Source organism: Lates calcarifer, linkage group LG13 (genome assembly GCF_001640805.2).
Source record: "Lates calcarifer isolate ASB-BC8 linkage group LG13, TLL_Latcal_v3, whole genome shotgun sequence".
NCBI classification, from domain to species: Eukaryota; Metazoa; Chordata; class Actinopteri; family Centropomidae; genus Lates; species Lates calcarifer.
Genome location: NC_066845.1, coordinates 15,288,152 through 15,315,074, shown reverse-complemented (window position 1 = coordinate 15,315,074; position 26,923 = coordinate 15,288,152). Strand labels below are relative to the sequence as shown.

The window sequence follows — 26,923 nt, the reverse complement described above, 5'->3', positions numbered from 1 at the left end:
CCTGGCTTTCCAAAAATGATCTACTAAACAATAGTCAAAATGGCTTTCCACTTGACCAAATAACAGAGGACTAATTTCAGTCAGTGAAGATTTTATTTTTGTCCCTGCAAAAGCCACACAAAACAGAAAACTGCCAACAGAAAATGCAAATCAAAGTGCATCTTTAATCATCGTGAACATCCAAAAGATTTTAATCATACATACATATATACAATAGCTTCATAGTTAACCAGTGGGCAAAGGGATAAATGATAAACCGTAGGATTAAACAGGTATATATTATATATTACCTAGCTGCAGATTGGTGGCTCAAAAAAACATTAAAGGTACCCTGTGTTGTTTATGACCAGGCACTGTGGAGCAATTCTTTTACAAATGGGTCAACAATTTATTTGTATCATGAACATGCATGAGGCTGCAAGCCATGCGATGCATATTCTTTTTTTCTGGTTCCACACTATTCCACCGATTGACAGTTGGTGGTGCTAATGTGCAAAGAAGTGTAGAAAAGCACCTATAAAAGCTAGCCAGAAAGATAGGTATAGGTATGTAACAATGGACAATTTAAAATATTAGATTTAAAAAATCAAATGTTATGAAGAAGGAAATGCATTCAACATGTTTACAGAGCCTCCGAGATACACATAATGCGTTTTAGTCAGTAACACTGAATGTAAACATAACTTTGTTCACAAAAAAACTCCACAGGGCACCTTTAAAGAGCCTGTTGCTCTTTATCCAGCATAGACATCAATGAAACACCTGCAGCACACTGCTATGGACATAAAAACAACAGCTGAGGTTTTCTGATGGATGGGGTGTTTGATGTGGCCAGGTGTACATGCAGGTGACTCAGGGGGTCTGACATTCAGGCCGATCCATGAGGGATTTGATCCAAGTAGTGCCGTTAATGAGTTTTGTGGTGGCTATGATGTACTCCATCCCGCTGTCTTCCATCTGAGAGAGGAAACGGAGTGCGGCTATTTCTGCATACGTCACTCCACCGAGGAAGAACACCAGCGTTGTCCGATTCTCCCCCTGCTGGCCTGTATGACAGTGAAAAGAGATGCATGTCACTAAAATAAAATGCACAAGCTAAATTAAATAAAAGAGGAAATTGTGAGCATGACGTAGATTTTAATTTCATTTGGATTTTCCTTTATTTCTGACATGGTATCAGATTTCTGGCATCGCTCACTTTAACATAACACAACTGAATGTAAAACGGGGCCAAGTTCCTTCTGCTAAAGCACCATTTTGAAATGTGAAAACACTAATTTAGCCATCACCCTCCCCCTAGATTAGAGTCCTCTATTATCACCTTTTATAATCCAGTGTAAGGCAGGCATGTGGAAACAAGTCAACCATCTAATGCCCAAACTCACAGTTCTAATTAGCACATTTCATATTGAGTGTATAATTAAATTCATTATTCACATCAGTGTAACACCTACTATTGCCAATATGAAAAGCTGGAGATGGAGATGTGTCAAATCAAGTGCAGTGTGTTCTTATCTATCCTTCTTTTCAACACAAACAAACCAGGCAAACAAGCAGTGACAGTTGTTCTGTGGTATTGTCAGCTTTGTGTCATCAATCTGCTGCTGTTCTGCATTTGACAAAGGCTGTGTCTTATCTACATGTACCAGGCAGGGGGTTGTTTAATTTTATTCTGTTTAGTGAGCAGCAGGACAAACAGCAGACCTACTGTAGTTCCTAATGGTCCTTACGTTTCTTATGAAGCCCAGCAGGCAGCTGTTGTCTCTCCTCAAAGTGTGGGCCCGGAAGCATCTTCAGCACCTCCTCAATGCTACGCCACCCGGGCCGGGCCAAGACCTGGGTCAGTCGGATGCTTAGCGGAGCATAGCCACTGTACACATAGGAGATGTCGTTGGGGTTCTGAGGGGACAAAAAAAAAAAAAAAGTCAAAGTCCTCCTCAAACCCTCAAAAGTGCACATGTTTAATCCTCAATTTTTTTCTTCTTCTTCTTTCATTAATATCATACCTGTTCATTTGCATCCTCCATCCACAGTTTAAGGGTTTTCCTGATAGTGGGGTAGTTATTCCTTGAGCTTGTCTGTGGCTTCAAAAGACCCCCTTTCTCTAGGTTGTTCAGTGTTAGTATATGTTCATAACCATAGGTCTTCAGAAAAAACAAACAAAAAAGACATTTAAAAAATAGATCACATACCAGTTTCGATTATGCATTTAATGCAACTGAGTAATTCTTGAGGAACACGTCTACAGTGTACAGCAGTCCCTCACTATTTTTTTGTTGATGCTGCAGGAATGCATGGGCACAGACACCACCAAAAACAAATCATTATGTCTTTGACCCTACCTGTAGAATCTCCCTTTTGTAGTAGTCAAACACCTTCTGCTTAAGGCCATTGTTGCAGACTGACTGCATACACACCAGGCGCAGAATCTTAATCAGTGGATCCTTTTGGGCAATGCAGTCCTCTATATATGTGTTCACCTGTATAATGACATAACATTTCAGAAATGCAGTGGAATCATAGATAAAATTAGAAACCATTTTTTGCTAAATGCTCTTAAATTCAAACCAGTAACAGAAGCAGAAGCTGAAAAACCAATGTCAAATCAATTTTAATTTATATAGCGCCACATCACAGTAGATGTTATCTTGAGGCACTGTACATATAAAGCAGGTCTAGACCATACGCTTTACATTACAGTATTTTACAAAGAGAGAGCCAACAATTCCCACCATGAGTAAGCGCTAGGTGACAATGACAAGAAAAAACTTCCTTTTAAGAGGCAGAAACCTCAAGCAGAACCAGACTCCGGGTGGGCGGCCATCTGCCTCGACCGGTTGGGTTAACAAAGAAAGAACGCCATTCAACATTTCTTGTTTTATCATCTTAAAGATTTCTCAGATTAGATGTGCTGAGAAAATGTAGCCAACTTTAGTGAATCACATGAAACATGATGTTATAATAAACAGCATCAACATCGGAGAAATGGACATTTCTACCTTGTCTGTGTCGACTCCAGTCATAAACTCCTGCTCCACTGTTAGATTATCAAAGAAGGCCTCTGATGCTGAAACAAGAGACCTTAATTTAATTTGATCATAGTATAACAAATATATTTGATGGTTTAAACATAAAATGGTAAAAGGAGAGACAAATACAGATTACTATAATCCTTATAAATGTGGGATAGAAAATGATTGTCCTTAAGAAGGCTGATGGACAATGGTTTCTTTTTTCAGAGTACAGGTTATCAGCAAGTTTTTACACACAAGGTTTCATTTTGCAGTTATGAAATATGGTGTCCAAAATGCAAGATGTGATGAGGTAAGGAGAATATGGGGTTATTTACGTACTGGTGATGTCCTTGATCAGCTCTGCTATTGAGGTGTGGTTAGCCAGTGAGCTCCGTGCTGCCTGCATATGAGGCAACTGAGACACAAACTGCTTTATTTCTCCCACTGTTTTGGCATTATGGCGTTCCTGTGAGAGAAGACAAATAAAAATATCACATCGCTTGCTGAGCGAACACGTTTGATAGTGCAGCTCAGAAAAAGCATTCAAATGATGACACCAATTTATTTAATTACACAGGGTCAATCATATAACACCTCAGTAAATGAAATTAGATGGAAAACAGGTATGGGCACGACAATCAAAGAGGTACCAAAAATAAGGATGGGAAGCTTTTGCTCCTTTATCTAATAATATTTATATGCAAAAACAGTCTAACCCATCTTCAACTCCCACAAAAGACAGAAATGATTTTTTTATTTTGGTGTCTATTTATACAAATTCCCTTCAGACTAAACAGTGAAAAACCTTTCTAATGGAGAGTGTGTCTCCCTATATTAGTGAAGAGCAGCCTGCTTATGCTCACTGCTTCCCAGGGTCAGAATACTTCTGATGCTGCAGAATTTTGCTTATAATATGTTTCTATTAATGTAGTTTGTATTACAATCAGTGTATATGAGATCTGAGCTGATGAGAGAATGGTAATGTGTTTGGCATTCTGCTTGAACAATTAGTACATTATCTTTATCTCTAGGTGATCGTCATCACTTCCTTAACCTCGTAGATTTCTGTTGTGACCTTTGTGTAAAATGCCACAGAGATTACAATCAGAGCAGATCAGTTAGGATGTCTGGAGGAGATCTATTATAGTTCCCAGGAAGTGCAAGGCTTTGTAACTACATCTTTTAACATTTATGTGATTAAGGAAACATTACATAATAATCATGTTACAGCAGGAAAAAATGCTAGGACAGGCAAAGTTGAAGACGAACCTCAAAGGCAGCAGAAATGATTTTGGCCTTCTTGCTGAGCGCTGCTCCAACAGCGTTAAAATTTTTGTCTCGGATTTCTGCATACAGTTCCTCTGCTGAGTTGAGCTGTAACTTCTTGGGCTCTGTGGGTAAATCTTTACTCGCTTCACCTTGCTTTTTCTGTGCAAACTTCTCAGGGGGCAACTTGACATAACCTGTAAGACAGAAGGGAGTTAAAACAAGAGTGGGCGATTGAAAAAAAAGGAGCAGACTAAAAATATCTAAAATAGAGACTGATTATTCTTTTGTCTCATTACACCGGAGAAAAACCCAAAACAAACACATAGCTAGGGATAAAAATACATTTTTAAAATACTCGACTGTTAATAAGAAAGCCACCACATGAAAATGGCTGCAGCCAAACCCTCATTCTTGTCAAAGCAATAAACTGTACAGAGAAGTTGACCTTTATCTTGAGATTTTGATGTGATCAATACAACTTCCAGGACACGCAGATATCATGCACTGTAAATATAACTGAGCATTCACCAGGAATCAAAAAGCTTTATTCTGACCATTATTGATTCCATAAATCTCGTCGATGAGACCCTCGTAGGTGAGCTGTGTGGCCAGAGGGGTGAGCAGGTCAACGTTACGGTCCAGGAGGAGCAGAGTATCAAACACGGGCAGGATCTGATTCTGACTGCCGGCAAACTCCCTCTTCATCCTCAGCATCATGTTGGCAACATGCTGAGAACAAGCAGAGAATTTCTTTCTCAAACAAATTCTTTTATCTGTGAGCACCTGTCCGTATGCAATTATCAGATTCGGTACAGAGCAATACTCATGATGCCCCACATCACACAATACTCACACGTGCACATTCTCCTTTCCCGTATATCTGTGGAATGGTGCCATACAGTGCCTGTAAGGTCATTAGGCCTTTAGCTGTGTGGTAAAGGCTTGTTTGGTCATTCTCCAAGTAGCACTCCTGCATAAGACAAAAGGGAGTAAAAATATGTTATGACCGTCACAAATACAGCACAGCTACAAATCTATATGATGTGTGGAATTCAAAATATCTCCATCAACAGATCTGACACATTTGAAAAATAATAATCATTGTGTCAATATGATAATTTGGGAAGATACTGGCTGACTTGCTGATAATTTGAAATCTATTCTTCACTTCGTAACAGCACATTCTGTAAATACAGAATGTGGGTGGCTGGTGCATATCTGGTATGTACAGGTTGAACACACCCTGAAAGCACTTTCATACTCCATGGAGAGCAGGTCGCCATCATAGGGAATCAGGTCCAGGATGTACTCATCAATGTTGATGAAGGAACCCAGCACGCCCTGCTCCTTCAGCCGCTGCTCACACAGCATGCTCCGCCGAGGCACGAACAAAATGTGGAATTCTCGTGACGAATGCAGCTTATCCTCACTGAAGGTGCACAATACAAGTGTTAAACACAGTAATCTGTTTTAAAAAGTGACAGAGAAGACTTGAGAATACATTGAGAAAAAGCCTTGTAGCGCTGCTTAGAAGAAACAAGACACGTAAACAGACCTGAATACATTCTCAGCAATGATGTCCATAAGCTCCAGCCTGGGACGGACAAAGAAGATGATATTTTTGACATCAGCAGAGGGAAGCCTGCCGCTCTTGAGGGTGAACATCTTTTCCACTTCATGTTCCTAACAAACACAGTGACAAATACACAACTTTTGTTTGCCATCTACAATTAACAACAGCCTCAGCTATATCAGATATATGGCGCATTACTGTGTCTTGACGTCTGCTACTTTCTCTGGGCCATGTCTGTTTGATTACTTTATCATACAGAAACTGTGTACAGATAGTACTTACCTTCAGTAGAGAGTACTGAGCTATCAGTCCAAAAGGTCCCGTCAGATATTCATCCCAGACAATGGCCTAAAGAGCCACACGACACACAGTTTGTGATGCAAAAAAGTAAACGTTATGTTAGCTGTAAGATTTAGCTAATGGTAACCGCAGCCACAGTTACAGAAAACTACGACTCACAACCACATAAACTTGTAGGTATACTGTTAGGGGTTAAACTACACTTAAAACATAACTATTTCTTAAAATAACCTGCAACATTATGAATTTTGTTGACCCCATAGCAAGCCCATGATGATGTTAACGCTGACTGTGAGGAGACTGGCTTAACTGTCGCTGTTACAGATATGTTTTATATGTTAATGTGTGTTCCTTACCTTGCTCCCCGAACATTTGTCCAGAAACTCTCGAAGCTCTTTTCGTGCTGCCTCTCTCAAAATGTTTAAATTCACTCTGCCGTACGATAGGTGGGCAGCCATTTTTCCTGATTAACAACACAAGTAATCAGGTGACCACAGCGGTACAACTCAATCACGTGACCAAAGAAGATCAAATCTTGAGAAAGTTCACACCATACAGCCCAACGACTGTAAAATGTATAGCTATTTACTAAAATACCCCCAGCCTGTGTGAACTTCGTTTCCGGTAGTCTACACTATCTTACAACCGTCCAAAAATGATAATTAATCGCAGTAACCAGCTAACAAGATAGCTATCTGCCTTTAGCTTCTAGCGCCTAATTTGTGTAACGCATGCGTAGTGGGTGCTCACTGAATAACAACTAAAAGCAGTATTACGGACAGTTTGTGTCTCAGATTATTGCGACATTGGTAGGTTGAAATATCTTATACATTTAAGCGTTAACCTCAAGCGGCACCATCAAATACTCTCCCATACTGAGTGTTTTTAAGGCGGAATACGAACACGGAAGTGCGAAGGCTGAAGCCTCTTGCCTCACCTGCAGTCTTTTCCTATGTGTAGGTGTGGCAAACATAAACCCTCACCGCAAAAAATGCCCGTAAGGATGTAAATCTAAATTATTTTCACGGTGAGTGGGTTTGCGCATTGTTTTGTACCGATTGCACTTACATTGCACATAAATGTATCATGCAATAAGGCAAAAGAGGCGCATTTCATCCTTTCTTTGGTGCAATTAATACGTAAACCATTAGATGGCGCGATGTCTCCACAGTCAAAGTGCAGGTATGCTCCTCTAATTGAGACACTGATGGTAGAATTTCAGTGGTTGTTTCGTGGGGGATTAAATTATTGCTGTAAAAACAATATATTTCAACTCATAGGGGAGGTAAGAAAGTGTCAGGAAACATAAAGGTGTTCCAGTATATTTGTTGCCTGCCAAATAGTGGGGCATGTCAGAGGCTCCATAGTTATGGAGGATAAAAATAAACACAAAATATAAAGCAAAACTACCCTTAGAATAGAAGTAGAATAGCAACTCAATTATATAAATAACCTTTGCATTCAAATGCCAATAAAGCTTTGGGCAACCATGTATTCATCTTGTTGTGATGTATATGTTAAAACACCATTAAGCGCAGTTATAAATCACCACAGGCAATTTATAATCGTATTAAACTGACAGTGACTTTTCAACAGGGCCGCGTGGATGATGAGACAAATTTAGATTCTATGCGCTTTTATGGAGACAATTCGATCAGGTGATGACTGTCCACTTGAGCATCAGTGTTATCACTTCAGATCCAGGGGTTTCCTTCCCAGGGTACCAAGGGCTTTCCATCCTCCACGCAGGATAGAAGACGAGTTCCCACGCATTGAGGAGATCCGCTGTGCCTCCAGCAACACACTACTCCTCCAGGCAAAGAAATAAAAAAATAAAAAAGAAACCACGGGTTTCGGTGACAGGCACCATGCGCAATGACTGACTCTGTGGTCGGGTCCAAGCGCTGCACAGAAATTTAGTCCGCATCATTCCCTGACAGCTCCCTGAGAGAGAGGAGGGAGAGAGGGGGAGAGAGAAAAGGGCTGGATTCACAGGTAGGCTTTTACGATCTCCTTCGAAGGATTTTTAAACATTGCATCCTCAACCTTAAAATTACTGAGGTTACTGCGTTTGGACCAGTGACTCAGTGCGTTAAAATTTCTCATTTACAAGTTGAATGAAATGCAGGATCTCATTCACAAGAGAGAGGAACTGGAAATGATCTCCTACGAGGGGGACATACTGTATTACAATGCTTGTATTTATTAATTTAATGGGAGAAATTTTCATTGCCTTTATGAGCCTGTTACTCACTGAGTCATTTGAATGAAAAGGGGAGATTTGTGAATGTGCAGTGCACTCAGTATGCATGAAGCTGCTGCTAATTAACCTATGTGAGGTACCAGTTATGCAAATGAACATTTGATTGATTCCTTTGTTTTAGGGAAAACATGTCTTTCTGAAAACATTGCTCTGCAGCAGAATGCTCCTGTCATTCATGCAGAGGTGTTGATGGAGCTGATTACCCTCTTATTTTGAATTGTTGCGTTGATTTACTACAGCACGCCATGGTGTTATGCTTATGTACCCGGTGTATTCATGAATGGCTGATAAATATAACTCCAGGTGTAGCTGGTTTTAATCCCCTTCAAGATTAATTAAAACAAGAGTGATGGCTGGCTGGCTGCACTACTGCAACACGGGTGCTTCCTTGTTGCAGATCTGATATAAGAAAACAGACCTGGTAAGTCATGTGGGAGATTGTGTGGTTGCAGTCCCTGGGCGTTGCTGCAGGATTTTTTAGGAGCGCTCACTGGGGTTTGATGTGCCCGCAGACTGGGAGGAAAAACATCAGAGTGATGCCTCCAAGTGCTGATCTGAGCAGGGCAGCCCTCAACTCCAGCTGTGCCACAGGACAGGTGATTCAGTCGCCTACTTGTTGTGATGTTGTCTCATCCTGCACCGGTGGGTTATTACACTCGGATGCTCAGAGCTGTGTGCGTATGTGTGTGTGTGTGTGTGTGTGTGTGTGTGTGTTGTAAACAGACTTATTGGACTACTGCTGGTGTTGGTACAGAAGTAGGACAGAAAAAGAAGCTGGGAATCCGCCCCCCAGTTCCACCATCTCCAACTCCTCCTACAGACCTGAAGCATGGGGGATTAAATGGGGGAGGGGAGAAAAGACTGAATGAACGGTCTGAGAGATATCTGCAGCTGCCTCCTCTCACATGAGCAACCACAGTAGTGATTGGACGACACCCTTATTTATGCTGGTACCTTTCTCTCTGTGTATTCCTTGGCAAGAGAGAAAGAGAGGAAAATTGTTTGTTGAGTCATACCACATAAAACAAGAGAACCCAAGGCACGGAGAGCACTAGGAAACACGGGTTTTTGGGGAAAAGGTGAAAAAAGATGGAGGAATGAGTAAGTGCTCTGCACACTAACTGCATAATTTAAAGCTGAAGAATACGAGGCGACTGTACCCATAATCCCATGTCTTCAGCTTGTCTTCCTCTCTAACTGTGCTATCTTTTCAACTACGACTGTTCAGAACCATCCAAGCCAGTTGCAACATCTCTAACAAAGTGAAGCCATGTTTCTTAATGACTTGTTCAGCAGGGCTTTTGAAATTTGGCACAGGTACAGTCTACTACAAACACAGACTGGTGGACACACATGCACGCACACACAGTTTAATCATTCTGATTCTCATCTTCTGATCTTGCCGTTACCATGGCCACAGTTGGTAAAGGTGCATGACTCTATGTTCCTCTGAGCTCCTCACAATCCATATATGGAGCTTAGAACCCAAATCATAATCATACATTGCTCTCTAAATATCTTTTGGTTTCTGTGCCCTGCTTTTGAGTGTACCTGTTAAAATTTCTTGTGGGAGAGACATTATTTTGCCGCTTGTGGCTGAGCTTCAGAAGGGAGTGGCTTCATCTTCAAATTCTCATCAGAGCTGTGGATGAGAATCGACTCACTGGCCTGTCTGAAACTGGTGATTAGATCTGCCTAAATGCTGTGGCATATTGGAAAAGACAGATGTAATTAATGTGGCCTTTAAACAAAGTTCCCCCAAGAGAGCAAGGGGTTAAAACAGAATCAGGTTGTGATGAATCAGGTTGTGATGTAATCTATAAACACCAGCATATCTATAATCACCTGTCCTGTGCATATGTTATAGCTGCAGAAAATATCTCGCTGCCCCAGAGGCTCAGAATGACATCTGAATAAACAAACTTTGCATTTCAAGTCACATCTCCAGGCTTCCCAACGGGGATTTTGTCTAAAAAATTGGGGCCAAAGTGAAAGCTTTTTCATGTTGCTAGAACAGGCTTATGTTTGCCGACAGAGCTCTGCTAAAGACACCCAGGGGTGTTGTACCTGCTAGTTTGCTGGTGGGATGTGGGAGGGTCAGATATCCAGCAGCTGAACAGTACCAGACCTTCAAAGCAGATGGACAAAGAGACAGAATCATAGCCATCGCGGTGAAGGACTGATAGGGGATCTGACTCTTTTCTTTATATGGTAGGAACCATGCAGTTTATCTTAACAGCCCACAGCTGTAGGATACCTCTGGTTAGTAGGAAATAGATGCATAGTGTCTTTACAACAGACCTTTACTGCACTGATTTAATAGCCCTGTCTGGAAGTACTTGTTTCCCTGAGATAAGATGGGAGGAAATTGAAGGAGCATGACTGGCCAATGCATCAGCAGCCAGTTCTCAAAGTCCCACCTCTTACCTCCGGGGCATACAAGGATGAATCACCATCAGCCTAGCAAATTTGAGACTTACTGCAGGCTCTTGCTGGAGTGCAGTTAATTGAGTGCTCCGTGTCCGATTGCTGTTTACTTCTGTAGTTCTGTAATAAGGCCTAGACAAAAGAAGTCTCTGAATAACATCAAAATGTCTGAGGAAATGTGGGTCAGCAGCAGAAATGTTTCAACTAAATTTGAGAATGATTACTGGAAACGAGAACCATAAGATATGGCCTGCTCATTCAATGTGCGTTGGGTTGATTTAAGAATGAAAAACGGAATGAACCCCCCCCCCACACACACACATTTTTTTTTTTTTTTTTTTTTTAGATCTGTTGAACAGCGCCAACAGTGATAGCAGGATAACAGTATGGTAGCTTGTCGGTCACTGGATGGTCTTTCCGGTTTGTTCTCCAGCGATGCGGGACCTGGAGCCATGCCTGCCCTAGAGGATGTAGTTGTGTGTATTTGAAATGGTGCAACACTCTCACATTTGAGAGGTGAAGAGTCCTCGCAGATGGTTCCACAGATGGTCCCTGTCAACGCCATTGTCTGAGTGAAAACATGGATAATTTGTTGATGCCACAGACCTAAAAGACCAACAAACATCCGTACCATTTCCCAAAATAGAGTTCTAGAATTTCTCAGTCTGTCTGACCCTCTGTGATCCTTTTTCTCCTCCAATCCACTGTTCTGTACATAACGTCTGAGAGAGGTGTGAGCACATGCAGCCTGTGCTAATACCTTTAAAGAGTGAAAGGCTATGGGGGTGGGAGTTGTAAATAATTAAGAAATGCTGAGTGATGTTTTCCTCCTGCAGTGGAGGGCTTCTTGGTGCAGTGCTTTACAATCTAGCCCAGGTCCAGGCCTCAGTGTGTTGGCACCTCACAGTCCTCTATGGGGGATGGATGGAGTTGTGCCACGCAACTGGGAGTGGGTGGCTACCTTGTGTTTTTTGGTCCTTCCTACCCTGTCTCTCCACTTGCCATGCATGCCTGGTGTGTGAGCAACATTAGACATAAGCAGCTGAATACTGCAAAGACTTAGTATAAAACCAAATGATCATGAGATTTAGGATCAGTGCGCAGAGATGGGGGAAACTAAATAAATTATTTAACATCCAATAATCTATCATGAATTCTTTTTGCTGATCAAATCTGCAAATGACACTTGGTAATGAAGCTAGTAATTGTCATATATACAGTACATAATTAAAAAACAAATCTATATTTGAGTCTATAGCCATGTGATGTGTTTATCTGACTGTTTACTTCCACATGCTAATATGCTCACAGTGATAATGCCAACATATTGATATTTAGCAGGTATAAAGTTTACCCTGTGCGCCATCTAAGTTAAGCATGTTAGCATGCTACCATTTGTTAATTAGCATGAAATACAAAGTAGTTTGGTTATAGACCAAAGCAATGAATAAGATCTGCAGACATTTGATTCCACGATGGGGGTGATTTTAGTACATTTGAGGACTCCTCTTTGTTCCTTGGTATCCCCCTCCCTCAGCAGCCCCCCCAGGTTTGCAGTTCTAAGCCACTGTACATTAGTTTTATTGCACAAATCTTTGCCTTGTTAGTATTTTTTTTACTGCTGGAACTACTGGAAAGTTGACCACCACTCATAACCCTTTTATATGGTTGGACATTTTACTGTGTGTGAGAACTGATTGTAGCACAGACCTTGAATTTCTTTTTGACATTAGAACCACCAACCACCAACCCACATGTGTCACTGCAGTATGTGGGAGAGCAGCTTGTTGTACTTTCTGATGACATGTAGTCTATGTATGAGTCAAGGTATTGTCAATTTGTTCATGTTTTCTAGAACATTTTTGTGAAGGTCTGCAGATGACTCATAATTGAAGAATACCATTGCAATGCTCATAAATGGGCTTATAGTCATCATTTTCCTGAGTAGATGCAAAAACTTTTTTATTTTGTAGCCATCACTTTTGCCATTATATTTTTTATTCTATAATATACAGCTTTAACACTGCAATCAGTCTGTCCAAAAGATTTTTATATTGTAAAATTTGACTTCTGATTGGCTCCGTGTTCATAAATGTGAATGAAAAAAAGTATTTCAGTCTTCCCTGCTCAGGCATGATGTTCCAGATCACCGCAGGACTTGAGTTGAAACTGTAAACCAGCCAAGACTCTCGTGTCTGAAGATCTCAGGCTGTGTTCTGTTTCATAATACATAAAACAATTTGAGTTACCGCCAGGCCAGATGGTAGAGGAAGAAAAATTAGAATGACACAAAATATGTTATTTTCCTTCTCTCCGTTAACACAGCTATTTAGATTTGGATTTAAAAAACAACACACATTTCAGATGAAAATGTATGTGCTGTATTTTACAGCATTTTTGTATCTCACATTTTTTAAATTGTTGACAGTATGGCAAGAGGAGTAGAAAACACACCACCACAATACGTTTATACCAAGTATCCATTGTTCAAAATTATTATTTTCGAATACATGAGTCCTTTTAGTGTTCCTTGGTGTAACTGTGTTGATCATAGTTCCACAACATGATAAATTATGAATAGAAAATTACACAAGGCAGAATAAGCCTAGTAATGGCTAGGTTTGAAAAATGTCATAGTTGAACTAGTTTCTCGCAGCGCAGTAAAATGTGTGTATGGGCTGCAAGATTATTGGGTCTTCAGTGGGAAAAGGCATAGTGCGTTACAGCTGATGAAACATTAATGGTCACAGCAACCTGAAAAAAAAAATTGTATAGTTTCACCCGGATGATTAAATCATTGGTAGGCCAGCTATGCTGTGCTGATACGAATATCAACAGTGGCATCTACTTAGCATCAGCACAATGGAAAATGGTTTGGAAGAAAGTGCTGATCTGAGCCTACAAGGACTTTGCAATGGTCTATGGTAAGGGTTGGTGAACAACTGGGTGATGGCTACAGCAGACCTTTAAGGTGACCTCCATTATGTCTAAGTAAGTTTTAGCCCGAGGCGTCAAAGTACGAATGGAGGCCTGATGAAAGATAAATTAAAGTGAAACCAATTGTGGGACTTTGGATTCATTGATCTCCGATTCTCATTAACCCATTTTAGAAATGTCCTTCTTGGTGGATGGCGAGGGAATTGTTGCCCTGGAATTCAAGTAGTGTTTCAACGTCATTATATTCAATACATCTACAAATAGGGCACATAACAGGGTGTAAAAAAATCAGATGCATGTTATTATGTACAAATGGACTCAATAGTATCACACTCATTTTACTCAAATGTTGAATACAGTAAAAATTGCATCATCAAATTATTCAGTCAAATTTTTGAATTACTTAATCATTGAGTCTATATTATATCAGAAAATAGTGAAAAATCCCAATTTTTCAGAGCCCAAGGTGATGTTATTGTGTCAGACCAACATCCCAAAATGCAAAGGTCATCAATATGCAATTATATAGAAACACCAAAGGAGGGAAAAGCAGCAAATCCACACATTTGATGACCTGAAAACAGATAGTTTAGCTTGATAATGACATGAAAACACTGGAGTAGAACCTTGCCTTTACACATTGCTTTTTACTGATCTCAGTACAAGGGAATTGACTCTCTTCCCTCTGCCCCCATCCCCTTTCTGAGCGCTGTATCCATAATGATCCATGTTGGATCAATCCATCAATACCCAGCTGCCTTGTTGTCACTCTGCCTGCTTTCTTCAGTTCTTGCCAGGCTGTCAGCCATAATAAGAAGGTGCTCTTATTCCGTCTTCTTTTTTTTTTTTTTTTTTTACCAGTCATATGTTCTGCAGTAATGAGTCATACACCTGCTATTGAAAGTCACATAACAACATTAATCTGTGCAGGTGCCCGATAAGACTTGTTACTCATGCATATCACTCAAGTAACCAAGGAGAATGCATGGCAGTGTTTCTAAAAATGGATGGAAAATGTGTAGGGTGTGCTCTGGGAGTTGTGTACACATACTTCCCTGAAGATGTACGGATGCAGATTTGTATTGACTGTCTTCTCAGGCCCTGAGGAGGAGACGCAGGTTTCTAAATTGGTCCTCACCACCCCCATATGAAATTCTATATAGGAGAGATCCTGCTGGGCGGATGACTTATGATGATTGGGCAGATGACTTATCTAGAGTCGATGCTCTCCCTCTGGTCTTTCCTGTTGTCATCTCACACATGGTCCATTACTAGTCATGCCTGGTGTATTTGCAGACACTGCTGTGTGGTTGTTTGGACAGTTCCTCTGGCGCCACTTTGCAGACCGACACGTCACTTTGTCGGCTTCATGACATTTTGTTGGGAGGAAAGAAAAAAAAAACTCAGGAGAATATCTACTGCTCCCCGGAGAAGAAACCACCACCTGACTGAATCATCTGAAATGGGAGGAAAACATGTACAAGATGACTGTTGCACAGGGTCACAGATGACGCAGATTAGTTGCATTTATAACCTTAACAGCACAGAGGATGACGGTCTGAGGGTCACAGTGGTGTCATAGCTGCAGAATAACAAGGCTCAATATGACATTTCGAGCAAGACAGTCCATTATAATTAGCTGTAGGTGCATTTTTGAATATGTACATTTGAAACCCTTTGAGATGTAAACTCTCTCTGACTGTACAATAGATGAAACCAAGGAGCACTTTTCTGTGTCTGAGGCATCAAAGCCTTTTGCCGACAGCTCTTTATGAGAAATATGTGCATATGCTCCTTCAGGCTATCTCCTGAATGCTAATTGGATTGTCACTTTAGCAAAGAGTCCACTTCTGTGATGCAGTAACATCTATCCCCAGCACCGGAGAGCTCCGGCTTGTCTGAGTCAGTGATTACCCAGCCCAAGTCTGAATGCCCCCTCCCATCTGTCTCTCTCCATCTACCTTTCCAGGACAATCATGTTAGACAAAAGTGGGATAATTCATTTTGGCAAGTGAAGGAGGGCCCCGCTCGAGAGCCTCAGTGTATGTAATATATACAGTCAGGGTAACGTCTGAGCTGTCAGATTGCTGCTGAAAAGTGGGAAAAAGACAAATGCTCCCTGAAGATTGTGTTTTGCCACTGTTGGCTGGATGCAGCAGCAGCAGCAGCGGCATCAGAAGGAAAAGCCCACACCCAGAGTGTCTATTGATAGCACAGCAAAATTGGTGTTATTCTGTGAATCCCGCAGGCAGTGCAGCAACAGATTAGAGCACAAAAGGTATGTAGCCTGATGTTACGCAGCATAATACAAGCAGCTGAATGAAGGAGGCAGTGTTGCACCCCTCCCTTTCACTCCCTCTTTCACTTTCTCCAAGGTTCCATAGTGCCAGGTTTTACCGCTGTGAAAAGCTGAAGACAAGTGAAACTTATTGATTTTCCCTTTAGCATTATCATTATGCGTTCCTTAGTGTATCTCTCCCACTCTCTCCAGTTTAGTACCTGCACTTTCCTCATCCTGCACCATCACCATTCTCGATATTTGAGGCTCCACAGAGGCTTTTTTTGTTCCTCTTGCGACTCCTTTTCGAAGCCCGCTGTTCCTCTCTGACTGCTGGTACTTCCCCTCAAGACATACACTGCTGTATTCCCCAGGCCGTATGGCTGGAGCATCCCTCCATGTATTGTCTGGCAGATAGTTGGAGCAGTCAGCTGCACGGGGGCACCCACCCACACACACACACACACACACACACACACACACACACACACACACACACTCAAGAGACTTGCCCATAGGCACTCGCCTCAGTGATTTCTGTTGACATCTTTGTATCATCTTTTCCATGTCACTCTGAGATTAAATTACATTGCTGCTGTATCGTATGGATAGGGGCTTTGAGAGCAGCCGACAACTCACTGTCTCCTACTGTCATCATTAGCACTTAGATGTGTTGTCGGCCTGTTTTTCGCACCATGTACACAAACGACTGCAGAAGCTTATCTTTTGTCATCATGCGCTTTAAATACTCTGATGACACAGCCTTTCTTAGACTTTTCCTCTGCAACAGCGACTCTTTTCTGGACTACACACGGAGTGACTATAGCTTCCTACAGATAAACTGCTCATCAGCCTCCCCATAACACCCGACCACACACCCAGTCCAACCAGCATCCCTGGAGAAGGAGTACAGATTGTCGAGAACTGTAAATACACAGACATCACTTTGGATAAAAACCTCAGAAAGGCAAAGACTCTTAGTCATCCCTATCAGTAAAAGCTCACCCCCTCCTCCTGTATATAATAATTAACCACTCCTGCTATTATATATGGAACCATTTGCTTAAAGTGTAGACTCACAAACTGGGAGCAATTCCTCACAGTTTCACTTAGCTGCTGAAACAATTGGCCTTGCCGCCCCCAATTAGTGCAACCTTATCTCCTCAGCCTTTAAATTTAAATGATCCAGACCACACACTTTCACTCTGGTCGCTAATGTACAGGAGGGCTCCATTTGTCATCAGCTTTTTTTCCCACTCACACATGCACCAAGCCGCCGTATCCATGTTAGAATCACTGTATGTCAGCTTAGTTTAGGCTTGTATTTTACAGATCCACCGTGTTTGTGTTACGTCTTGGCAGTGTCTTCCCTGTGTCCATTTACTGGTTGAATATGTCTGTGGAAAGAATTTGACAAAAACGGGGCTTGGCAAGAGGAGATGGTACTGATCAGGCTGTAAAATTGGCACCAGGAAATGTGCTTACATTGCCACCGGTAGCTGATATTCTGTTGCTATTCCAGTCTTGGTATGTAAATTCATAGGAAGCAAGCAGTTGACAAGAAAAAAGGTGATTATTGCTTTTCTGGAAACTATAATTGATTTGTGTTTATTTGTAGTGGCTGTTTGGCTCATGATGGTCACCAAGGCGAAGCCATCGTTAGCTACCTTTTTATTTAGCCTTACAGTGCATCAGAGTGGCAATTAAAGGAAGTGTATCTGGTGACTTGCCAATTTAAGGTCAGCACTGTCCGTGGTGGCAGTTAAGTCAGTGCTGCATAAGCAAAGATAGAGGGTAGCTGTGAGTGTGGACTCGCAACTTGGACAAGTCACACTCCAGTTATGAGTTTAATGACTTCTGATTTAGGAAGTCTAAATCCAGAGTTGGCATCTTTTTATGACATCAGTTAGAGTTTGTTGGACTATTTCATGCTGAATCCATGTCTTTCTTTCTTCCTGTCCACCTGCAGACTGCAATAGTGCAGCATGACGGACACGGTGATGAGCAGCAGCTCGGATCGCTGGATGTCCAACGACAGGCAGAGGAACATGCATGCCAGGTAAGAATGATGGTCAGAACATTTCTGTTTTGTTAACCGTTCCTAAATGGTGACATCGACGCTGAACTGTGCCCTCCTTTGTTTCACCTGCATCCCTCTGATGTGCAATCTGTGAACCAGTGAAAAAGAGCAGTAAGTAGATCAACTCCCACTCCACCTCTCTGATCTTCACTGTGTGTTTCTGCTCTGTGACTGTTCAGAGAGCAGCGTAATGTGTTGATGCTGTAAATGCATGTTCATTCATTCACTGTGGATGCTGTGTTTGCACAAGCACCGAGTGTGAAGTGTGTATGCAAATGTGCGTTCGGATATCATTTAATCAAATCGCAGAGGTAGTGTAAGCTCAACTGGAGAATATGTTGACGGACAGGGGCAACTGGACCATGCAGCCAGGCCCTGGTCCTGGTCCAGACCTGACAGATGAGGAGAAAGAGATTATAAACAGTGTGATTGCCCGTGCTGAGAAGATGGAGGCCATGGAGCAGGAGAGAATCGGGTAAGAGACTGTTAAACGTGCAATACATAGACACAAAATCACCTGTTGAGGCTGATGACATGCTCACATTTGGACCTGGGATAATTAACGGTGACATTTTAAGTTAAGATTTCACCCTGTGCTGCTGCAGGCGCTTGATAAACCGCCTGGACGACATGAAGAAGACTGTGTGTGGGGATGGAGTATCCCGCTGTTTGCTGTGTGGGGAGCAGCTGGGCTCACCTGGGGTCAGCTCAGTGGTGTGTGAGGACTGCAAAAAGGTGGGTAATGAGTCAGCCAATTATTACAAGGCAAAACCTAATGTACCCATCCGCTGCCGTTCGCACAAAAGCTGGGAAAACACGATAGGTTCATGCTGCATGAGCTGTGTATTTGTAATAATGCTGTAAATGGTGATCAGCTGGAAACCTTTATTTTTCTCCTGTCGTGTAGAACATGTGTACCAAGTGTGGTACACAGTGTAGCAGTCGGCCACGCGCCGTGTGGCTTTGCAAGATCTGCAGAGAACAGCGAGAGGTGAGCGCTTCACACCAGTGAAATAAAAGAATGAAATTGTTAGAAAGGCTACAACACATTTTTTTTCCTGTTCTCTCAGGTGTGGAAGAGGTCTGGTGCCTGGTTCTTCAAAGGTTTTCCTAAGCATTTCCTGCCATCACCCATGCCATTATCTAAACCAAGAGAGACAGATGCCCAGGAGGTGGCAGAGCCCCAGGGACCGCCAGCCTCTGAGCCCAGGGAGGCAGTAACCCAGCCACAACCAACAGGTATAGACACAGCCAAGACGTTCCCCCTTCAGCTTTAGTCTGTGGTTATGAATTTTTACACTAGATGACAGTCGGGACCATCTCACCATTTTTGACCCGTTAGATCGCCATCACAAACGTTTGGTTCACATTATGTCTCTCTTAGGTCAGAGTCAGAGTCAGGGCCCTGTCTCTGAGCAACAAGATTCAGGCAAGTTTTTTTTTTTTTTTTTTTTTTTTTTTTAGAAATCTTTAAAAAGGGTTCTGATTACCTTAAATGCATGTGAGATTTCTATTTCTCAGTGGTGCTGCCTGCTGTTATTTAAAGCTGAGCTGAAATTCTAATTCTCCTCACCTTTTTGTGTAAGGCAATGAACTAAATATGGCAGCTATTGTGCATATTTTTCAAAAAAGGGTATTTTTCTGAAGAGGATGAAACCATATTAGGACATATTATGGAAACGGCATCTAAGCCTCTGGAGTGGGCGTATCCCATGGTAGAATAACATAAATACAATGCATTTTTCCCCTTTTTCTGGCTGTCTCTTTGCAACTATCTGAAGTCCCATTATGATGTTGATTCTGTATACTATTTCTACCAAGTTACAGTTTTGACCAGAGAAGCAGACATATATATACTTCTTTCTTGAAAAAAAAAAAAAAAGATTTTCAGTTCAACTTCAACTATTTTTTAAAGGGCCACCTCTTTAGTCTCATTAGATTAGCATCTGCACACCAGTCATCTTGCAGTCCCGCCTCTCATTGCTCTTTTCCCCACCATCAAACCTTTTTATCAGCTTCCCCAAATTTGGCAGCACCGCCCACTGTTGCAGAAGCAGGAGGATGAAGAGCTCAATTAAGCTGTCGGAAGGTGCATGCTGTGACTTGGGATGAGCCTCCAGGTGGTGCTGGCATGATGGGTCACATTGTATCGTTGCACACTACCTGTGCAGTGTGATTTTTTTCCCCCGTAAAATGGGGGGGGGGGGGGGGGGGGCACCTGGAGCAGACAGGCAGACTATACATTGGCTGCGTGTACAGTAGTCGGCTGCCACAGCTTGTTGTAATGTATGTAGGTCAATGCCTTTGCAACGAAAAAGCTGCAACATCAAAAGTATGCGGAGAGACTGGGGAGTAATACGGATTCCACTGCAGTAGGAGCCTGAAGTGGTGTGATTATGCGTGTCTCCCTTACATATAGTGTGTGTCTCTGTGTTTACTGTATTGTGCTATTCATGCTTATTTTTAGGACCTGAGCTACAGGGCCGTGCTGGTTACCCACCTGTGGCCCCTAAACCGTCTGTTGCGCGCATGGCCACGGGCGGGGCTGGCCCTCAAGAGGCAGGGCAGGGAAGCCCAGTGGTGATGAAGAAGATGGTTCCCGTCCAGAGCTCCAGGCCGCAGCCTGCCGCATCAGTCGCCATGGCCCAGCAGGGTTAGAGACAGCTAGGACACAATCATTTGCTCATGTCCTTTAACTCATGTCTCCATTAACCAAATGTTGCACCCCCCCTCAAGTGGTGTCATTTTGCACAGTCTCACATGATTTAACGTGATTGCAGGTCCAGCTACAGGAGATGGAGGCGCTTACTCCTCCACTGTGGTTCCCCCAGAGCAGAGAGCGCCTCCTGTCGTAAGAGAGGACAGGAGGCAGCCCGCTGCCTACGGAGCTGCTCCCGCCCGACAGCAACCTACTCCAGCTGAGGAGGAGGAGGAGGCCAACGACTATGACTCTGATGAAGCCAGTGAGTACACCATCTGCTCACTCTTGTCATAGAGTAGTGTGGCTGGTGTGTCTAGTTTGATTCCACCTCATGTTCAGTTTGACATTGATGATTTCTTTTCATTCATTTCAGGTAAATAGAACTGGATGGGGTGTTGTTGTTTTTTTCCTAAAGCAAAACATATTGTCATGTAGCATATAGTACTGGGCATTGATGTCCTTAATTTGACAGCATTTCTGTTCCCTTTAGGGATTCTGAGTCATTCTGTGTTGATGCCTGATTTCTTGCTTTTACATCTACTGGTAATAATTCATATCTGTGAATTGTGCCTAGCAAACAGTAATTATCATTCTGGCAGATGACAAATGATAAGCACCATATGTTATCAAAGCATGAAAATCAATATCCGAGGACCTAAGGCAGAGGAAGATGTGTATCTAGATGTGAATCATTAAATCAATAGTGATACATAAGCTGTGCAATCGTACAGTTTTTCACGTATCCCATATCCCATTTTAATGATGAGAATGGTGCCATGCCATTCATGTTCCACGCCTGCAGCGTCAGACGGCCTTTATTCTCTCTCCAGGGGATTGGGTGTTAATTTATCTTATTCGAGGTCTGGGAATATGGAGCTGTGCAAATAATTTGAGATACAACAGGGCTAACAGGATGTAGATTCCCCTTGTGTTTGATCCAGTCCCCTGTGTTGGGAGTGAAAATGGCAGAAATAGCTATGGTTTCATGTGGCTGTTGGAGCTGTGACGGTAAGAAGAGTGAAAGGCCTGTGACGCTGACTGGTGTCAGTAAACTCGGCTCTGGTTAGAACTTCTTGAGTTCTGTGGTGAATCTCAGCCCAGAAAAGTTAACAGTTATATAAGAAAAATTAGCAAATGACATTTGATTATTTTGTCCCCCAACAGCTACACTAGGCAATGAAACTCCTCCAAAGAAAATCTGTGTGGGCAGCACTTCAGTATTTTTTTTTCCTTACCCAGAACCTTATTTTCTGAATGTCTTCCTTTGAGACTTGAGTGTTTATTCGATTTCTTTTATATCATATGCCCCTACTTTGTTATGAGATTTTTCTGCTGTTAACTTAAGGTAAATAGAAGGCTGTGAATGTTTCATGAGTGAAGGTGAAGTAGAGGACTCGTAGAATTTATTGTCTATCCTCTCTGTCCATTTTGGGCTGGTATTTAGTCTCACTTCTATTCACAAGTTGAGTGTTGTTTAATCACAAGAGCATCTTTCCCTTTAATGTCCCCCCATTTTTTAAAACTCCCTCTTATTTATACTTTTAATTATTCAGGAGCAGAATTGCTGTCTCTCTGTAGTCTAATGTGATGACTGGTCTGGGTCTCTTTCAGCCACTCTGGGCTCTCTAGAGTTCAGTCTGCTCTATGAACAGGAAAGCAACAGCCTCCACTGTAGCATCCTCAAAGCAAAGGTACCGCTATTCTCCTCATTCTCTCACACAAAGGGACAATTACAATCAAGTGGTTTATGTTAAAAAGCTCCTGAATGGCACTTTAGCTTAATTGCTCTCTGCTGTTCACAATGATGTGATGGACACTGGGCTCTGTCTCTCCTCAGGGACTTAAGCCCATGGACTCGAATGGCCTGGCAGATCCTTATGTCAAGCTTCATCTGCTGCCAGGAGCTAGTAAGGTAAAAGACGCACCTTTCCTACCTTAAGCTTTTACTTTTTTAGAAAGATCTATCACCTTAATATCCTGCTAAGAAAAAAAAGGTGGTGATTTTTTTTATACCCCATTGGATGGTGAGAGGCCTTTCTGCTAGCTCAAGCCTGACACCTTGTGGTTTGAATTGACAAAATTCACAAAGCTGCCACAGGGATGATGTCTAGAAGTTGTAGTGGAGAATGGGGCAGGCCTGGGTTGCAAAAACAACTTCTGATGGGAAGCAGCACCTCGTAAACACCCACTGTAATAAAACAGATGATGTGTGAGATCTTGTGTGATGGTAACTTAGATATTTCCATTTCCTTGTCCCGATCTGCCCCGCATCACAGTCCAACAAGCTGCGCACAAAGACCCTGAGAAACACCCGCAACCCCATGTGGAACGAGACGCTCACCTACCATGGCCTGACAGATGAGGACATGCAGCGCAAGACCCTCAGGTGAGATACAGTGCGTCAGACACTCACTTGGCAGCAACATGTTTCAAACTTAATCTGCCCCCAATTTAAGGTTGTAACACGTCTGTGTGATTACGATTCTTCCTTTTGATTTCCTCAGGCTCTCCGTCTGCGATGAAGACAAGTTTGGGCATAATGAGTTTATTGGGGAAACCCGAGTGGCGCTAAAGAAGCTGAAGATGAACCAGAAGAAAAACTTCAACGTGTGTCTCGAGAGAGTTGTCCCTGTGAGTGAAACTCAATTACAGTCAAACAACGCTTTGTTCTCCTTGTCTGAATCTCTTTATTGACCGACTGCGATCTTGCCTCACCCCTCCCCACCTGTTTGCAGACGAAGAGAACTGCAACAGCCGGGGCAGCCAGAGGCATCGCTCTTTACGAAGATGAGGTAATGCTTTTATTTTCCAAGCATGTCTAAACGTGGCAGATTCCAAAAGAAGTAGATGCAAATCTCACCAAGAATCCTGCTGAACTTACCCCCTCTCTGCTCTGTCTTAGCCGGGGAAAGATGGCGCAGAGGTGGAGGAGCGCGGTCGGATCCTGATCTCCCTCATGTACAGCACCCAACAGAACCGTCTCATTGTGGGAGTTGTGCGCTGTGTTCACCTGGCAGCCATGGATGCTAATGGCTACTCCGACCCGTATGTCAAAATGTAGGTAAAGCCGGACGAGAACAACATTCAAGTTGTAAATGTGTGTATGTTGAGATATTGAATTAAATTCTGTACATGTATATAATTTACAGATGTCTGAAACCTGACATGGGGAAGAAGGCCAAGTGCAAAACACAAATCAAAAAGAGGACTTTAAACCCAGAGTTTAATGAGGTTTGTAAGAGAGTTCAAGGTGAAAGGCTATCGAATCACTGCAGCTCAGGTATGAAAAATGTTGTGATGTTGCTTTGGAAATTACAAATTAATGTCTCAAATTTTCAGGAATTCAGCTACGACATCAAACACAGTGAACTGGCCAAGAAGACTTTAGACATCTCCGTGTGGGATTATGATATCGGGAAGTCCAACGACTACATCGGTAAATATCCTTGCTTTGATGCCATCAAAATGAAATCCTCACCTGCCTCACCACCTGCTTCTCACACCTCACTTCCTTCCCCCGGCAGGTGGGTGTCAGCTGGGTATCACTGCCAAAGGAGAGAGGCTGAAGCACTGGTATGAGTGTTTGAAGAACAAGGACAAGAAGATCGAGCGCTGGCACACCTTGCTGAACGAGAACCACGTCGCCAGCGATTAACCACCTGCAGCATGAGCTAAAAACCTGTCCTCCCCACTTGGTTTGCATTCATCTCCTAAAGCACTTTTTTCCCCTCCTCCCACTATTTTGTTGTGTTTTATCTATTCTTTCACTACCTGACCCATCACATAGGCACTGCTCGCATCCGTCCTTTTCCCCCTGATGTAGTATACTCTTCTTTCCTGTCTTCTTTATTAACAGTTTCTCTGCCTGTGCTGATACTTAATCTGCCTCTGGGACAAAATCATGGCGTAAATGAATGAGAGACTTTCACTACTATAATGTAACCGAGACATCCGTCAACAAACAGCTGCATAAAGACCATCATGCCTGTCAGTGATGTTATATTGTGTGCTGAACTTGACGCATTCTTCGCTAAAGGAAAATAAAGTTTGAATTGCACTGGCGCAGAGCAAGAAAAGCAATATGTTATGGTGTCTTGAGGTCAAAAAAACAGTTTTCAGGCTCGTAAAAGCCTCAAACTGAGCTTGTGCTAGGAATCCATTAGGCCGTCAGGGTATTATTTTTGATTTTGTGTAACACTTGAACTGTATAAGCATGCCGAGCCACAGACATAAGGAAACGCGCAGCTGCACCTTAAAATATTTCAAGTGTGCCCACTGTCCTGAACATAGTGTATATTTCCATGAAGAAATGTTTACATACTGATACATTGCTCAGGTTAGGATAGACATCTGATATACAGACGAGTCATAAGTCAGTGGACCACGATGAATCTTTCATCAGTTGCTGTTAATTTGTGATTTAAAATTATAGCACACCTAGTTGAACATTAGGAGTTTTTATGTATGGTTATTCAAGCTGTGAATTTTTTGAGTTAGTGGGAAGTGTTAACTGTGTGATTAGACAAACTGAGAAGTGAGCGACGATGTTTATGTTTCAGATTATTCCTTAGTTGTGGTTAGAATTGGCAGGAAAAAGGGGATTCTCCTCCTGCTACCTCTACTCCTGTGAAGCTCACGGTTCACTCTCTGACACCTCAGAGGTTCTCTACTGCAGTGTTCACACACTGAATGCACACGGTCAAGTTTCTGACAAGGTTTCCCCCTGAACAATTCTGGCTGCTCCGCTTAACAAAGAGAGGAGAACAGGTCGTGAAAAGGTTATGTCATAAGTATGTGCAGCTTTTACCTGCATGCACTGCGCTTGTGACTCTCGTGTGCCTGGGGCAGTTGTGACCCGCTCTTGACACCGACGCACCCTTTGCACAAAGCAGGGCGCTTTCCCCCTCTGCCACATCCCAATCATTCAAGGCTTTAGTGTGTGTTTGTTCTCTAATCACAGCAAACCAAGGAAAGCACACCTTACAAAGTGGAATGACCTCAATTTATACAGCTGTTTGCAAGTTATTCCAATGTCAAAAACAAAGATGAAAACAAAAAAACCTATGCATGAAATGTCTTGTGGTTCAAGATATATATACTTTGTAAGAAATTAATGCTATTGTAATTCCATTAATGTTTACACTTCTTCCCCATGACATTCCTGTTAAATACAAGAGGCCATATGCTGCATGACTATGATGACTATCGGTGTAATCTGAGTAAACTGATCTGATAGCATCCACAGGATAGACTTACAAATAAACTGAGCACATCCACAAAAGATCAGACTTTATCCAACTCTATCAGTAGCAGACATTGAGATTAATCTCGTTCTTTGAATGAGACTTTCTGTACATACACATTCAGATCTCTCCAGTGTCTTGTTTTCTCTGTACAGCCACTCTGCCCCCCAGTGGCAGGGACTGAAACAACCACTAGTAGCATCACACACTGTCCTATGTTGTGCTACTTCAGCTACAGTGATCAGATAATGATCAACATAAATTATAATCAATTGTTTGTTTGTTTTTGTTTTTTCTTTTTCAAAAGAAAAAAATAGGCTTCTCTCTGAGCTAAACCTATAGCTGTCTTCTAATTGACTCTGCCAGTTCAGTGGAATGTTTCTTGGTTTATCTCTGTATTTGTAAATAGATAGTGCATGCACTGGAATTATGTATGTTTGCAAATAACTTTGCATGTAAAGATTTTGCAGAGAGTTTACACAGATCAATAAAATCAAATGAAAAATGACTGGCCTCTGTGTGTGATCGGTGAAGACGATGACAAAAGATGGAATCAGGGAAAACCGTGAAGCACAGACATTAGCAAGAGAGACAAAAAGTAATAACCTGAGGGATATGGAAAGTAGAATGCATCATCATGAATGCTCGGAAATGTTATTATATTGTTGTGCCATTTTTGTGCAACATCTTTTTAAAAATCACAATTATTGCCACTATTATTTGTGTGTGGTTCAGTTAAAATTTCTACATTTCTACAAATCTAGGGCAGCTCTGCACTTACTATATCTGGCGATATAAACTATTTCTTTAGGTTATGGGGTGATAAAATTCATAAGAT

The 26,923-nt window shown here is 42.2% G+C and overlaps 2 protein-coding genes across 3 annotated transcripts; one reads left to right on the top strand and one right to left on the bottom strand.

Annotated features, from left to right (window-relative positions):
• Positions 1-144: 144 nt before the first annotated feature.
• vps33a (VPS33A core subunit of CORVET and HOPS complexes) lies at positions 145-6,672 on the bottom strand. Its single transcript, XM_018669696.2, has 13 exons — positions 6,513-6,672; positions 6,139-6,204; positions 5,839-5,966; positions 5,526-5,712; positions 5,137-5,253; positions 4,838-5,012; positions 4,284-4,477; positions 3,354-3,480; positions 3,000-3,067; positions 2,343-2,480; positions 2,007-2,144; positions 1,731-1,899; positions 145-1,046 (listed from the first exon to the last, which is right to left on the bottom strand). The coding sequence occupies exons 1-13, from the start codon at positions 6,612-6,614 to the stop codon at positions 853-855; spliced, it is 1,803 nt and encodes a 600-aa protein (XP_018525212.1). The 5' UTR covers positions 6,615-6,672; the 3' UTR covers positions 145-852.
• A 1,206-nt stretch (positions 6,673-7,878) lies between these two features.
• On the top strand, positions 7,879-26,593 carry LOC108878645 (rabphilin-3A). 2 transcript variants are annotated; one of them, XM_018669557.2, is made up of 18 exons: positions 7,879-8,151; positions 18,031-18,120; positions 18,241-18,252; positions 18,491-18,616; positions 18,747-18,876; positions 19,049-19,132; positions 19,212-19,380; positions 20,609-20,794; positions 20,922-21,104; positions 22,454-22,533; positions 22,680-22,754; positions 23,119-23,228; positions 23,347-23,473; positions 23,578-23,634; positions 23,745-23,899; positions 23,992-24,073; positions 24,182-24,278; positions 24,367-26,593. In XM_018669557.2, exons 2-18 carry the CDS (start codon positions 18,047-18,049, stop codon positions 24,495-24,497), a joined length of 1,878 nt encoding a protein of 625 aa, XP_018525073.1. In that variant the 5' UTR covers positions 7,879-8,151; positions 18,031-18,046; the 3' UTR covers positions 24,498-26,593. The 2 variants fall into 2 exon arrangements, with proteins under 2 accessions (XP_018525073.1, XP_018525074.1); XM_018669558.2 differs by lacking the exon at positions 18,241-18,252.
• The last annotated feature ends 330 nt before the right edge of the window (positions 26,594-26,923 follow it).

What these genes read in the sequence shown, in the direction of transcription:
- vps33a (XM_018669696.2), bottom strand. Translation starts at nt 6,614, where the DNA reads ATGGCTGCCCACCTATCGTACGGCAGAGTGAATTTAAACATTTTGAGA. An exon ending in CTCAGTACTCTCTACTGAAG is followed by an intron (nt 5,967 to 6,138) that starts GTAAGTACTATC and finishes TGTGTTTGTTAG; the next exon opens with GAACATGAAGTGGAAAAGAT. An exon ending in ATTGCTGAGAATGTATTCAG is followed by an intron (nt 5,713 to 5,838) that starts GTCTGTTTACGT and finishes GTGCACCTTCAG; the next exon opens with TGAGGATAAGCTGCATTCGT.
- LOC108878645 (XM_018669557.2), top strand. Translation starts at nt 18,047, where the DNA reads ATGACGGACACGGTGATGAGCAGCAGCTCGGATCGCTGGATGTCCAAC. An exon ending in TCTGCAGAGAACAGCGAGAG is followed by an intron (nt 19,133 to 19,211) that starts GTGAGCGCTTCA and finishes CTGTTCTCTCAG; the next exon opens with GTGTGGAAGAGGTCTGGTGC. An exon ending in AGTCGCCATGGCCCAGCAGG is followed by an intron (nt 20,795 to 20,921) that starts GTTAGAGACAGC and finishes ACGTGATTGCAG; the next exon opens with GTCCAGCTACAGGAGATGGA.